This window comes from Xenopus laevis, chromosome 9_10L (assembly GCF_017654675.1).
Source record: "Xenopus laevis strain J_2021 chromosome 9_10L, Xenopus_laevis_v10.1, whole genome shotgun sequence".
In the NCBI taxonomy this organism is placed as follows: Eukaryota; Metazoa; Chordata; class Amphibia; order Anura; family Pipidae; genus Xenopus; species Xenopus laevis.
In genome coordinates, this window is record NC_054387.1 from 95,493 (window position 1) to 111,495 (window position 16,003).

The window sequence follows — 16,003 nt, forward strand, 5'->3', positions numbered from 1 at the left end:
AAACACATTTTTCAATGACAGAATCCCTTTAATACTTCTGAATAACAAATTACATATTTTATTAAACAGGTCAAACAAACTCCATGTTTGATCCTTGTGAGGTAGATAATTTAGATTTACTGTATTGCCTAGAGAAAAACATATTCCAATTATACAGGGGGATTTTCTACCTCGCAAGGACCAAACACGGTAGAGCTTGGTTTTGCCTGTTTAGCTCAAGAAATAAACAAAAAAAGAATTTTGTACCTTTTCACTGTCTCTATAAGCACCACTTTAACCTTTATCTTCCATAGATTATGTATGGCTCCCATTGCTTCCTTGAGGCTGTGACTATAAACTAGGAGCATTTTGGAGGTAGGTGGTCTGTTACATACCTTAATTTCTCAATTAGTTCCTCTAAGCTTTCTTGCCCTATAGCCTGGCTACCTGCAAAGAGAAAGCTATAGACCGGTTAGATGACGAGAGCTATTAGGCACTACCCCGATCAGTCATAGGTTGGTCAAACAACTTGTTTCCTGCACCGTTTGTGAATACATAAAACATATTTGTCTTCTCCTAATTCCCCTCCCCGCCACAATGAGGGTTTTTTCATCTCAAAACAAATTGTAATATGACATATTAATTCTTACTAAGTGTATTTTATTTAAGGAACATAATTAGACAACACCCTTTATCAGCTAATTCCCGCTACCACCACCCACAAAACATGACCAGCCCAGGGAAACACTATATACTAAACCCGACAAATGGAGGTTACAAAACCACGCCTAAGGCTGTGGGACTTCATGGAAGCTTGGCAGGATGGAAACCCAAAACCAGCAGAATGTGAACACTTATAACTCATGACTATTTGCAATTGCTGAAAGGTCATAATTCTCATTTATATATTCAACTTCAGGTGCAGATTTAGCCAAATCCAAATATGGCGGATTTGGTATATAGCTATTTGGAACAGTTATGAAGCTTCCCAGAGGGGAGGGCTTGCTAAAAGAATTGCTGGGCTCTCCCCTCGGCTATGGTCTGTGCTCACGGTGCTACAAGACATCGCAAATAATGGGAAGCACTGAACATAGTGAGACAGAAACCAGTGCGATCAACCAGAAACATCAGTGCTAGTCTTATATTTGCAACATCTGGATGAAGCCAAAGCCTTGTGATCTTGTGGTATATGGTCAGGTGAATCAAGTGGAGATGAAAGTGTGCCAAGCTTCCATAGGCAGTTCAGGGGGCAGTAACTGATTTAGTTGGGTGTTGGGATAACATTACACTCTGTTTAATGGTATGAAAAGGGAAATCAAAGAGGGGCTAATTGTCCAAGGAGAAATAATCCCCTACTGCACTGACTCATCTGATTATGAATCGCTAGCTCATCTAGGGTGAGAGCTCTAACAAACCAAAACAGGTCCCCCCCCCTTTGTATCTGGCAGGAAACTTGAAGCTCGGTAACAGACGGAACGTTCTGTGCATAAGCCATAGCGATAATGGAGAATTACTTGACAGGGTCATCATTTAACCCCCTCTGCCTGCCAGGGGGGGGGGGGATATACCTTCCTAGAAGTCTGCACAACTGCATTAGGCAAACTTTGAACATTGGATTTTAGTGGTGCAGAGATCAAGTCATCACAAATGTGTGGCTAGAAGCAGTGCTATGCTTTTGCCTTATGTCCAGTGCTGGTTGTGGTAGCAGGAGTGGCTGTACTAAGCCTAAATGCCATGTGAATGTAGAACACGTTTATTGAGAGGTTAGGTGCATACAAGACAAGGGTGCCATCTATACAGAATATACATTTATAGAGTTTACAACATAAATACATTGGAATGCAGAAGGTGCTTACAGGAGCCAAATATTTTACTTTATACAAAAACAGTGATTACCCGTTCAATCCTAAAATGTCTCCTCCTCTTTGAAGAAATACTGTCCATGCAGAACAAAGGATGGACTCCCCCCCCCCCCCAACTAGCAGTTAAGCCCACCATGCAGAGGTGACATTAGCAAGGCAGGTCCAACAATGCCCCATTGAAGAGATTAATACTAGAAATAGCTGAAGCATCTTTATCTGCACTTATATGTCTAACAAAGTGAAAGAATATGTTATTTACAGTTCCAGGCTGAGATCAATGGAAAACACCGGCGTGACTATTTGCTGTCCCAGAGCCACTGGCATTTTTATGACAAGGCACAAAACACAGAGCTCAGAAGGTGCTACAGTCAGTGGGACAGAGGGCCCAAACACCCTTTGCACATGCTCATGGCTTGTTGGCTGCAGAATCATTGCAGGGATCTCTTCTCCATGCTCTACAAACTCATTCAGAGAAAGAGGCACGTACTTACTGAAAACCCAGGGAAAAGAACTGCAAGAATTGGTGCCATGCGGCGGCACAGCAGCCTCTTCTACAAATACAGATCGCATGAAATTCTGCCACAGGGTTAATGTTGAAGCTTTACTGGAAGATTGGCACCAATCCGACCCTCCTTGAGAATGCTGCGGAGCACAGATCAGATGGGAACGAATCTTTGTACAGCTCTCCTAAGAAATGCACAGTGTGGTACGCCATACACTTTAGCTGCAGGCAACAGGCAGGTATCTTGTCAAAGAAGGGCAGTGCCAGGCCAGCTTGTGTCTCTTTATCTGTCAAAGAGAAAAGCAAGGTTACATTCATCTCAGCATTATCGAACAGATTTCTTTCCCCATCAGGGTTCTTAGACTGAGAAAAGCTTACAGAAAACGGAGTGGAACAGTACCTTTTCAGCTGCGAGAAGAGCCAGGCATGAATAAGGGTCTTCATTTGGGAGCCCAGGGATTGATGGTGCACTTACAGAAGAGGCCTCTTCTGTCAAGGTGCCTGAATGAGCCTGAAAATTCCACCTCTTAAAATTAGGACCCTTTGTGTTTAAATCTCCAGAAGATTTATAAATAGGAAGAGAGAATGGCTTGCGGCCATTCAGATTACCCCACTGTGTTGTGTGTCCAATTGGCAGGACACGGGCTGCTGGTTTTGGGTGATCACGAAGATGTTGTTCTTCGCTATGTAGAGCTGGAATCTTGGAGAGGATTCTAGAACTGGATCCTAGAAGAGTTTTAGGTCTGGGACACAGGAACTCAATCTTTGCACAGGAATCGGCTATTCCAGTCGAAGTCTTAGGGCAAATCCTAACTTTCATGGCAGACGGAAAGGGTTTTTGTACATTTCTATATGACAAGTTGTCCCTAGGCTGTGATACAGAAGGCAACTTTTCTGGGAAGGAAATTTTACATTTATTTAGGGTGCAGAACATTTGTTTTCCTTTTAATGTAAGCGGCTTTCTTCTGTTCTGTAAAATATTGGATACATCACCAAGAACCATGGACAGAGAATCAACATGGTTGCCATTACTAGATTCTTTAAAAGGTACAGACCTGGTGATATCAACAGCAGGAGAAGAGTTTAAATTAGATTCCCTCTGGACAAGGGTTACATTACTTGGTTGCACAGAGTCTCTATCGTGGCCATTGCCCTGGTCATATGCCCAAAGGGCATCACAAATCTCTAATAGAAACAGTTCATTTTCAAGGATTTCACACATGGGCTCTAGTTTAAAAGCTCCAGCCACGCTGAATTCTTTGACCTTGCCAGTTACAGAGTGTACTGAAGTGTTCAGCAGAGTCCTGATGAGTGAGTAACAACTGCTCCTGGCACCAAGTTTCCCAGTGGCTTTTGTTAAACTGTTCCTCGCGGCTGCTGGCGACAGTAATTGTGTTCTGCACAAACTTGCAAGTGGCTTTCCAGGTTTTCTCTTTGTGGGTTTTCTGACTTTTCGCTTTCTGGTTTCGCTTCTTGCCTTATACTTTCTGCCTCCTCCCGGACCACCTCCTCCCCCAATTGAACTGGTTTGACTGTCAGGAGGTGAGCGGGGAGGAGGCCGGCCCCCAGGGGGATCAGGGTTTGGGATGATCCGGGGATAGAACTGGTGAGCTGGCAAACCTTTATAAACCCAGGGAGGCTTGATCCGAGAAAGTTGGATCTAGAAATAAAAAGCACAAAGATAAGTCAGATTGTGGTTCTGGAATAATGCTTTCTTCAATCAGGATGGAAGTCTAATGTCCATCATTAGTCCGAGGAGTGTAACTAAGCAAGCAGTTAGGCATACTGGTACAGGGCTATTTTAGCCTGGTGGCAGGCAGGTTAGGCAAGATCAACAATAAATTTCCGTGTGTGGGGAGAAAGCTGGAGTCTGTAGCTGTGAGAGGCCATAACTGTTACAATTCTGGATATTTACACCCTTAAACCATGGGCTTAAAAACAATGTGCCTCCCTAAACACTAAATAGCTTATTTTACCTCACTTTTTTATTGGGGGGGGGGGGAGAGAAGGGACATTGGATATAATAAGGAAGTGAGATTATGACAAAATATTGCCCAGGGAAAAGTTCTCCCATCTCGCAAAATGTACCTTCACAACCATGTCGGGCTACTGAATAGTTTCTTACCCGAATTGGAGGGACTTTGGGTTCTTCTTTGGTGGGCTGTGGCTTTTCTGTGTGAACGTTTTGAATTGTGTTACGAAAGGACCGACGCTGCTCCATTCGGGGTTTCTTTTCGATGGAGGGGCTATGAGGCTCTGTCTCAATTTTTCGCTTTTGTTCAGAACTCTGTGGATGAGGTTCTGGGACTCTGTCAGGGAAAGCAGGGAGGCTCTGGGAACCATTGGGAGGAATATATGCCTCAACACCCAGAGGCTGAGTGTCTGATCCTTTCAGAGGTGGCAAGGAAGACTCTTTAATCTCTGTGCTCACATAATGAATTTCCACATTTTCTTCTTTTTCTTTCTTTCCTCTGGGATTTTTGTTTCTCCTATCCATTACCGCCACAGACAAATTCTTAGGCTGAGCCTCAGTCACCTTCACCTGGGCACTGCGTAGCACTCTCTGGGTGGACTGCCCATTCTTCTCCCCTTCGTCTGATAAGTGTTCATCAGTAAGCCCCAATCTAATGAAAAAGTTGGTATTATATGTTGGTATTATACAGAAAGATCATTTGCATGATAGAGCCATAGGCACTTACATTCCCAGGGATGATACAAGATTAGAGGCGAGCTTTACCCACTCCATAAATTAATGTTAGCTCCTGTCATACAGAGAAGCATCATTACATGAAGGCTATTGCCTTTTGCTTAGCTAGAACCCCATGGGGCCTTCTCCCACACATTCATAAAAACATTGTAAAACTGCCAATATCACAAAAACTAAAGGGATCAGAGATATTATGTCTTACTTTTGTCCATAAAATTCTTCAAAAAACCTTTTTTTCCAGTCTTCAATTTTCTTCTCTCTGCCCATCTCCTGTCGTAACCGCAGCTGCATCTCGGGCATGAATTCCCCTGTTAAAAAAGGAGACAAACCTTTTTGATTAGAGTGTAAAGCAATACACACAAAGTGTACTGTTCATTTGGCCAAAGTGCCAATGATCAGACAACAGGGGGCCTATTCTGGTTGGTTAGTGAGGTCACTGTTTTGCTAAGACTGTCCAGGACATTCTTAGATACCTACCATCTGCCAATCTCTCTCGCCACCTCTGACAAGCATGGGCAAAGAATTCATTGTTCAGTGCACTGGTGCTCATCCTTATCTGCCCTTCTGCACCAACCTGGGTGATAAGGAAGCAACAGACATTGGGAGAAAACAGTTGACAAAAAGATAAGAGGGAGTAAAGCTAGAGCATAACAATGCCAACACTTACCTGTCGATCGACATCAGGCAGAAGGAGCAGTAACTGCTGCTGGAGATTGTTTGGAAGAGCACTGAAGGTTCGCAGGTTGATCAGAGCACGAAGGTTTGTATTCACAAGAATAGACCCTGGGGTCTCAAAATCTATTTCCTCTACCCTGCTCCTTTTCATTTGTCCTGCAGTGCAAATAATGCCATCAAGAAATGGAGTAATTGACACCAAAACAGCTACACAAACAGTATAAAAAAAAAGTGAACTTAGCATATAAGGAACTTGCCTGGCCCAGGGCTGCGAATTCCCCTTAAATGATGAGTCCCATCTCTACTGAATGCTGCTCTCCTCTGAAAACTCAACCCTCCTCCTGCTGTACGGACTCGGCTGGACTCTCGGCTGCCATGATGCACAGATAACCCTGTGGCAAATCAGAATGATGAATTGGAGAGAAGAGAGATAAAACAGCACACAAAGGCAGGCTATTTGCATGTAAGTACTGATGAATCAGATGAATGCACCCAAACATGCTACTTATGAATCGGGAGTCACAAACACACACACTAACATGCCAAAAACCACAGCTAATGATGAACCAGTGTCGCAAATAGACTCTCAACAACATACAAGACTTATATGCTTTTCCTAATAAGATCTAACATCACACACAAACATACACAACCTGCCCACAAGCAAGAAGTCCATGTAAAAAACAAGCGATGGACATGCTGCCAGATACGCATGGCTCACACCAGCAAGCCATAAGTAAGACTGCTATAGACCCTTCATCAGATACAATGCAGAAGGACATATAGAGCAATGCTCACCTGAAGTAGAAGGTAAATGTGCTCCATTGACTTTCAGTGGTGTCAGCACTACACGAGGGAGGAGAACAGCACTTCTCCTCTTCTGCTTATTCATCTAAATAAGACAGAGAGAGTCAGTGCATGAATGCAACACACAGACACATATGAACACTGTTCAGCATCACTTACCTGTACCAGGGACCTTGTCTCCCTGCAGTGCAATTCTCTGGAACACGAGGCACTGATGCACGCTTCTTCTGTAAGAGAAATTACTTACATGTCATTAAAGACTGTGCCTTTAATCTGTATATACAACAATCATGCCTGGATGTTAGACTGAGTGGGTAGAAAAAATGGCAGTGTATTAAGGGGTGCAGCGTATTTGGAAAGTTATGCACTAATTAGGATATCTGTAGGAATAAAATACCACACTGCAGGATGAGTGATCTACAAAGTTAACCACCACCCACAACTCCCCTTTTCTACTTGCCATTCTCACCAGCAGCTGTCACTTTGCCTTCATTCCATTTTCCTCCTTCTGTATCCTCTGTGTCACCATCCTCTGGCAAGGGCATGGCACGAGACCACTGCAGTGCATTCTTCTGAAAAGATAAGGTGCCAATATAAATGACATGCAGAGCGTTGAGATAGCTATGGAGCAGACCAAAATTCAAATCTGGTCATGCTTTAGTTCTGGCGTCTTTCATCTAGAACCAGAGTCAAAACAATATTCTTCCATAAGGAAATCCATTATGCATTACAGCCTTCCTTCTTATTCCCTGTTATACAGATAGCTAGAACCTCAGCCATAAAGCAGGGCTGCTGCTTCCAATGGGGTTCAGATAGGATCTGTGCAGCCACAGACAGGACTGATGCGAGAGAAAAAGGGATTTATGTACTCACCGTTACATCCATTCTCTGTCCTCGATAGGGGGAAACAGGAGACAGCTGGGGTAAAGCCCCTCCCTCCAGGAGGCAGGACACTTGAGGTAATCAAAATAGGTGTACCTTGGTAGCTTTATCCCACCGGCACTAGCCTTACCTCTTCAGCGTGTACCTAAGACCAAGGGGCCCCAGGTAAAATAACAGAAGTCATAGAACCTTTCCCTGACCAACGTGGTCTATGAAGTTAGTGTTCAACATTAACAGGGAGGGAAGTCCTGTGTCCCCCTATAGAGGACAGCGAAATGGATTTAACAGTGAGTACATAAATGTCTTTTTCTCTGCCCTCACCGGGTGACACAGGAGACAGCTGGGGACTTAAAGCAGTCCCAAAAACAGTAGGGAGAACCTTTCTGCCAAAGGCAGCCTCTGTGGAAGCCATCTTGTCAATTCTGTAGAATTTGGTAAAGGTATGTATGGACGACCATGTCGCCGCTCTGCAGATCTGTTGGATGGAAGCTGAGTTATGCCAAGCCCTGGAAGGCCCCAAAGCTCTGGTGGAGTGTACCCTCACTCCAATTGGTGAAGATTTCCCTTTGGCCACATATGCCTTAGAGACGACCTCTTGGATCCAGTGGGCAATGACTGTTCTGGATGCTGGCTGGCCTGCTCGGTAACTGAAGGTATCACAAACAAATTGTCAGATTTGTGGATGGACTTGGAACGGTCAAGGTACATTCTTAGTGCCTGTATGACATTCAATTTGTGTATTCTCTTCTTCTTGTCATTCTTTGGTTCTGGGCATAATGATGGAACCACCACATCCTCATTGATGTGGATGGAGGAAACCACCTTAGGGAGGAAAGATGGTACATGCGTAGCGCAGCTTTGTCTGGATGCATCACCAGGAATGGTGAAGTGCACGAAAAAGCTGCTTACTCTGACACCAGTTGAGGAAATAGCAACCAAAAAAAAAAAAATCTCCTTCCAGGTAACCTAAGCAAGATCAACCTTCTCCATTGGTTCAAAGGGTGGATCCAGCATAGCCTTGAGTACCAAGTTGAGGTCCCAGACCGGACCTGGGGGTCAGATTGGTGGTCTCAGGCATTTCACTCCTTGCATAAATGTCTGGACAGAGCTCTCGAGAGCTAGTCGAGATTGAAATAGTAACGAGAGGGCTGATATTTGAACTTTGAGTGAGCCCAGTTTAAATCCCATAACCATGCCTCTTTGGAGAAATTTAAAAATCTGTGTTTTGTATTCATGACACCACACCCTGTGGTAGGCCTTTGATGAAACAGGCTTTCGGGTTTGCAACATTGTCGCAATCACTTCTTCAGCTAGACCCCGACGTCAACAGATGGAGGTTTCAGTGCCCATGCCGTCAAAGCAAACAGGCCCGGGTTGGGAAGCCGATGTGAGCTGTGTGAAGACACGTGGGGCTGAGGAGAGGACGAAAGATAGAGCCACAAATCGGTAGTGTTGGTTGGCGAAGGCAAAAATATGAGGTATTTGCGGTGAGGAGGCCATATTGGGACTTGTAGATATGCGTCCTTGATGTCCATGGACATGAGGAACTGGTCCTGTTCCATTCCTTGAATGACGGAGCAGAGGGTCTACATCTTGAAGCTGACTTTATGAATTTGTTTAGTCCTTTCAGATCCATGATTGGTAGGAATGTTCCTTCTTTCTTTGGGACTATAAAGAGATTGGAGTAGAAACTGAAGAATCTCTCCTGTAGAGGTACTGGTTTGATCACTCTCTCCCTTTGCAGTCCGGACAAACAATCTATGAAGGCCCGTGCCTTAGATTCCTGGGCCTGGACACGACATCAGAAACTTCCTGGGTGGGGAGGAAAGTAAGTCTAGGTGGTATCCTTCGGTGACACTCGTTCACCCAGGAACCTGAAGAGCCATACCTCCCTGAACCGCAGAAGCCTCCCCCAGACAGGTTCTTGTGTTTCCAGAGGGGGTGCCCAATCCGGCTGAGGTTGTCTTATCTGTCTGAGGCTTGTTTGATCTCCAGGTTGATCTGTTCTTGTCAGTATTTCTGGGGCGAAAGCTGGAACGGTGGGGAGAATTTCCCCGTTTTGGTGTTCTGAGCTATGAAAAAATCTGCCTCTTCTCGTAGCATATAAAGAACGTGACTTGAACTGGGGAGGAAGGTGCGCTTTCCTCCTGTTGCCTGGTCTTCTCCAATTCTTCACCTAATAGTTTATGGCCCTTAAATGGAAATGATGTAAGGGATTTCCTGGAGGTGAGATCTGCTGACCAGTTCTTTAGCCACAGAGATCTCAGAGCTGCTTTGGATGAAGTTCTAGCTAAAAGAGTTGGCCTCTGACCATTGATGTGCGATTTGTAGAAGCTCCGACCGGCCTGTAACATCCTGGAGCCCTGAGATAAGAGTCTTCGACCATGTTTCCATCGCTCTGCTGACACAGGCTGCGGCTAAAGTAATTTACGCGGTAACAGTTAATGGGACTATGCCCCTCTCCCTAGGAAGGGAGCCCTCCTGCCATGTCACCTGGGCAGGAGACTGTAGTACTCCTGCGGTGTAGTGCAATCCGCACTGGAGAGAGAGAGGCTCAACCCGCTGCTCCCAAGTCATCTGTGCCGGTAAGAGGGGAGACTGAGGGAGGTGCTGCTGCGGGTCAGGCGCAGTGAACGAATCAGACCAGGAACTGCGCAGTCGGCAGGGACCACGTCTGGGAGTGCTGGACTCTGCACAGTTCTCCCTGTTACTTTGGCACCAGGAAGTGTGCGGAGAGAGGCTCTGCGTCACTTCCTGCTGTGTCCTCCCACCGCTCTTTGCCTCCTGTTGCCATGACAATAATCCGCAGCGGCGCTAAGGTACCGTGGATTAGATGCCCTGCACAGTGAGGGCTGGTGCTGTGCCCTGACAGATGCGGCGCAGAACCCCCTTCCCGAAAGCATGTGCGCGCCGGTCAGTGGCACGTTTAACAGCTAGGCATACTGAACAGAGACCCCCTTTTTGCAGGGGGGGGTACATACTGTGCCGCTGGAATCTCTGCCGGCCAGTGCCTCTGTACTCCAGTGGAGCAGGAATTCTCTGGATGGTTCTAGCCCTTTGTCGGGCTGTTATAACTCTGTTTTTTACTGTTTTACCAAAATCTAAGTGTAAAGTTGAATGTTCCTGTCTCTGGTGTTTGAGTCTGACAGCTCAGTAATTCACGTGCAGACTCTAAACAGTTACAATTTTGCAACGTAGGGGGTTCTTCACAGTGAGGCTGTGGAATGCACTGCCGGGTGATGTTGCTGATTCAGTTAATGCCTTTAAGAATGGCTTGGATGATTTTTTGGACAGATATAATATCAAAGGCTATTGTGATACTAAGCTCTATAGTTAGTATAGATATGGGTATATAGAATTTATGTGACAGTAGGGAGGGGTGTGTGTATGGGGCTGGGTTTTCATTTGGAGGGGTTGAACTTGATGGACTGTCTTTTTTCAACCCGATTTAACTATGTAACTATGTAACATTTAGTTGATAAATTTCTCAGCAGCATCTCTGGAGTATTAGTAACTATTGTATTAATTCTAACAGCTGCCTTTAATGAAACCCCGAGATTCTGCGCAGCAGGGCAAAAATAAGAAATGTATCAACTAAATGTATCCATTTAGAACAGTTTACAGGGTCGACGACCCCACCCACGGCTGCTTCAGAAGGTGAAAAAAAAAAGACACTTGACATTTCAATATTTAAAAAACGGTCACACATAGAAAGTCATTGGAAAAAGTCGTTATTTCTGGTGATCTATCTAAAAACAACTACGGTAGTTGTTTGAAGGTGAACCACCTCTTTAACTTCAATGGATGCAGAGCTCTCTGTACATTGTCTCATCCCGGGCATCAACACTAACTGTTGACCGGCAATTTCCTTTTGATTGGTCTCACTAGTGATGACGAGCCAACCTGCTGGGGACAGGACACAAAAAACTGAAGAGGTAAGGCTAGTGCCAGGGGATAAAGCTACCGAGGCCCGCCTATTACCTCAAGTGTCCTGCCTCCGGAGGGAGGACCTTTACCTCACTGTCTCCCCCAGAGAGGGCAGAGAAAGGAAATACACAGGTAGCTATACTTCCCTATCCCAAAACAGTTAATATTACACATTGCTAAACAAACATTACTTTATAAGGGTCCCTTTAATGCATATATTGCCAAATTACAGATTTTAAAAAATATATATTTGATATCATTTCAAGCATGAATTGAATGTTATTGATCTGAAAGCCAAAGGCCAAAGTCAGACAGGGGGTTGTCTCTGCTGCTGCTCTCCGCACAGTTCTTTATGCAGACAGTGAGGATTGCAGCTCCATGTAGCTGCTCTGACAAGCACAGCTTAGGCCTGAGTGCAGATACATGGAGAGGAGATTGGACCAAAATAAGTGAAAGCACGCATTTTCTGCTCCGTGTAGCTGCATTATTACCCATAATGCTTTAGAACCTCTTTACCTCTTGTTTAGGCTATGAGTGTTTTTTTGTATTATTTCCCTGTATGTTTAATGTACACTGGCTCATTTATTTTACAACGCTGTGGAAAATGTCAGCATTTTATAAGTCCATCCTACAAATAACAAATTTTATAAGTCCATCCTACAAATAATAACCTAGTGCCAGATACGGTGATTACTTCTTCCTTCTGTAACATGGAGACATCCTTGATACACTGGAAGTGGGTACAAGGGAACAATGTCCGACAATGTATTCTGACAAACTAAAACTGGGGAGGTGCACAATCATTTCTGTGACCTCCCAAGATATCCTATTGCTCTAAAGAGTCATATCAATGTAAGTGTAGGAGCCCCCAGTAATAAAAAAAACTTCTAATGGTATTTTAGTGTCCAACAGTGTCCCCAGGAGCACCCTATCACTCCTATTTCCTCCTACCCTAAATCTTCCATAAGATGCTCTGAATTCTCTCCATACCCCTGCAGGTTACTCGGTACTGGGGGGCTGCATTCGAAGGTTAGCTGCTTCTTTCATGGCCAGGACATGACAAAAGAAAAACAGGATTTACTCACCTTCATTGTGAAAAGACTGATGCGCCCTGGAAGTTTGTAAAAGAGTGCCTCTCGAGTTCTGGAGTTAGAGTGCAGCATGGCATTTAGGCAGGCAAGGGGAGAGGTGCCAGTGCTTAAAGGACAAGAAAAACAATTTCACTCACGTTTCAAAATGAGTCTTTAAAATGAGTGAGATATCTAACTCACATGAGAAAAGGACCCATGGCACACCACAAGCACTTATGGGTACGGTTAGTGCATTATAAACATTAGACAGAGATGTACCTACCTACATAACTCATGTGCAACACACCAACCTCTAGCCATACAACCCATTCACACACACACACACACAATGATTTGTTCCAATCTACTTTAGCCAATACTGCCACACACCAGTGTCTCTAGAAGAACCCTTAATACATTTTCAAAAACTAAATGTGCAACTTAATATACTAGATTTTGGTTTGTGCTTCATTAGCCTCCGCTGCCTTTTAGTAGCATGGGATATATCTATCTATCTATCTATCTATCTATATATATATAGATATAGAGATATATAATTATATCTTCAGTATCCACACTCCAACAAAGCAATTGCAGGGGTGCACGGCCAAATATCAATCATGTACTCTCATTTTGGAATAAAGCATTCCCAGGCCAGCACTTCCCTTAGTAAATCGATTTTAATTTTTCACACATCACAGTGCTCCAACGTTTCGGACCCTCTTGGGAAAACGTTGGAGCACTGTGAAAAATAAAATCACTTGATTTACTAAGGGAGGTGCTGGCCTGGGATTGCTTTATTCCAAATAGAGAGTATACACACACTTTAAGGTAATGTTTATTATGTCATAGAACAGCCAATTCTAAGCAACTTTTCAATAGGTTTTCATTATTTATTTTTATAATTTGAAAGCTACAAGGAGTTAAAAGAAAAAGGCAAATAACTTTAAAATGGGCGTTACTGACTCCCTTCTAAAAAACATACTCTGTGAAGCTACAAATGTATTGTTACTTTTTTTACTGATCCTTCTATTCAGGCCTACTCCTATTTAAATCAATGCAGGGTTGCTAGGGTAATTTGGACCCTAGTTACCAGATTGGTTAAGATGCAAATTGAAGAGCTGCAGAATAAAAAGCTAAATAACTCAAAAACCTTCAATAATAAAAAATGATAAATTGCAAAATTGTCTCAGAATATCACTCTACATCATACTAAAAGTTCTCTCAAAGATGAACAACCCCATTAAGGAGGCCATAATACACTGCCTAATTCTCTTCAGCGTCCGGTTGTTCAGCCCACAGGCAGAATGGATGTATTCGGTGTGGCCTAACCCTCCCACAATCAGATTTGCAGAAAGGTGAAGAGGAGCAGTGGCTCTTCATTAGCCAATAAGTGCGGTGGCGGTGTCCATAGTACAAAGATGTTGGGATGCTCTGCCCAACAATATTCTAAATGTTGTTTGAAACCATTTACCTAGATATTACAGGAGGGTGTATAAGCAGTGTAATGAGGAGCAATGGCCGATTGTTGGACAACATTAATGCCCGACAACTGAACGTTTTTACCTTGTGCTGCCCCTTATTATTCCCTGTACTAACCAGCACCTCCCCATACCACTGTCCCGCACACACACACCGCTGTCCCGCACACACACCGCTGTCCCGCACACACACACCGCTGTCCCGCACACACACACCGCTGTCCCGCACCGATGTGCAAAACAACTCACTTGGTTTCTTTTAGCCCCTCGCTTTCAATGACATTTAGAATCTGCTTTGGAGTCATTGGGGCATCAGAATAATTCTCCAGAACCTGCAGGCAGAACACAAATATGGGGTTACCCTGTTAATTCTTCATCCTATCGATTGGGTCCATCAATCTCTGGCTTCCTTACTACCCCCCCACATCCCCTAACCCAGACTAGTAACCCACATATCAATGACTCCCCCCCCCCACATATCAATGGCCTCTCCCTCAGCAGCCGCCTTCCCGGATGAGGATCATGTGACGTATGTGCCCGTGTGTCTGCAGCTCTCCCCCCGCCATATTGACTTCCCCAGAGCCGTCCGTCCGTCGGTGACTAAATGGCCTCAATAAGTCTCTCCCGCCTTGTGTGACGTGGCTCATGTAACTTATGTAACGTGCCCCAAGCCTCCACATTTCCTTTCTTGCAGCCCACATGGCTATCTCTCTCCCCCCCTCCCCTCCCCTCCCCTCCCCTCCCCTCCCGGCTCCCTCCCAACTGGAACGTACCATCCTCGCTGCTTCCGCCCATGTCCGCTCCCTACGCCGCTTCTGCTTGTCTCTCATTATGGGTCCGCGTTAAGTGTCAATTCCGACTTGCTGCTCGGGTGTTGTGGGAGCTTCAGTTCTGCTCACCGGAACCACAGTCCCCACAATGCACCACGCAGAACCACTTCCGCCCCGCCCCAGGAACGAGTGACTCGAAGAGGAAATACCTTATTGGATACGCGTTAGCTCAGATCACGCGAGAACTTCCTTACAGCGATCTGACGTCAAAAGCCTGTAGTACAGCTGAGAAGGGGCGGGGAAGGGGCAGTGGGAGGAGCCACCAAATGAAATCTTTTCAGTTCCAGAGATGAAAGGAAGGAGTGGGAGGAGGTAAAATGTACATCACACGTAGAGTGAGCGCCTCGGGCTTCATGTGGTTTACTATTGTTCTAAAGAAGGCAACTGAAAGGTATCCTGAGGTGATGATTAGTAAAGCACTGCGATTAGGCGCTAGCAGAACCCAAGAGAAAACATTGCTGGGCACCATACAGTAAATAAGGAGGGAGCTGAGATGATGGCACTGCTTGGGAGATCATTTAGAGAAAAGCATTGGGAGTTGTGCTTGCTGGGGAATCCTAGGGATTAGCAGGGGATCTAGAGCAGCAGCAGTCCCCAACGAGCCACATTCAACTGTAAACAGAGTTGGGGAGCAACACAAACATGAAAAAGTTCCTTGAGGTGCCAAATAAGGGCTGTGATTGGCTATTTGGTTGCCCCTATGTGGACTGGCAGCCTACTGGAGACTCTACTTGCCACTATACTTACTTTTTATGCAAATAAAACTGGCTTCCAAACTTGCAATGTCAAAAATAAGCACCTGCTTTTGGATCCCGAAAGCAACATCCATGGGGTTGGAGAATAACATGTTGCTCACAAGCTACTGGTTGGGGATCACTGGTCTAGAGTAAAGCACTAAGTCGCAACAACATTTGGAAGGACAAGGTGTTTATTCCCATTTACATTCACCAGTAGACAAAGATACAAATAAATAAGTTAACAACTTTGCTATTTTGGTGTTCAGTCTAGCAATGTTTATGGTACTAAGTTTTTGGGGAGTGGAGGGGTATAAACTGGTACATTAGGGCTTTTGTGAGGGAGACAAAATAAAAGCCCAGGTTAAAGAGGGTACAGTTGGCCAACAAGATATGTGGACACAGAGACAGCTGGAACAAGTGAGAGGGAAGGGAGCAGAGTGGAATTTGTACCAGAGAGAGGGGACATGGGTACCAGTAGGAAGGCTGGCAGGAATGGCATTTTAGTATGAAGGAGGGGAGAGTTAGGTATCATTGAGACTTCCGG

At 44.8% G+C, this 16,003-nt stretch overlaps 1 protein-coding gene across 4 annotated transcripts; it reads right to left on the reverse strand.

The window, feature by feature from the left end:
- Positions 1-1,716: 1,716 nt before the first annotated feature.
- Positions 1,717-14,864, reverse strand: asxl1.L (ASXL transcriptional regulator 1 L homeolog). Of its 4 annotated transcripts, none has more exons than XM_041577028.1 (13): positions 14,666-14,864; positions 14,142-14,224; positions 12,427-12,538; positions 7,002-7,101; positions 6,692-6,759; positions 6,524-6,617; positions 5,983-6,117; positions 5,718-5,881; positions 5,528-5,624; positions 5,253-5,358; positions 4,469-4,967; positions 2,744-4,003; positions 1,717-2,630 (listed from the first exon to the last, which is right to left on the reverse strand). In XM_041577028.1, exons 1-13 carry the CDS (start codon positions 14,720-14,722, stop codon positions 2,562-2,564), a joined length of 2,844 nt encoding a protein of 947 aa, XP_041432962.1. In that variant the 5' UTR covers positions 14,723-14,864; the 3' UTR covers positions 1,717-2,561. The 4 variants fall into 4 exon arrangements, with proteins under 4 accessions (XP_041432962.1, XP_018089920.1, XP_018089921.1 ...); XM_018234431.2 differs by having other exon boundaries at positions 6,993-7,101; XM_018234432.2 differs by having other exon boundaries at positions 7,002-7,104; positions 14,666-14,863.
- Between the last annotated feature and the right edge of the window lie 1,139 nt (positions 14,865-16,003).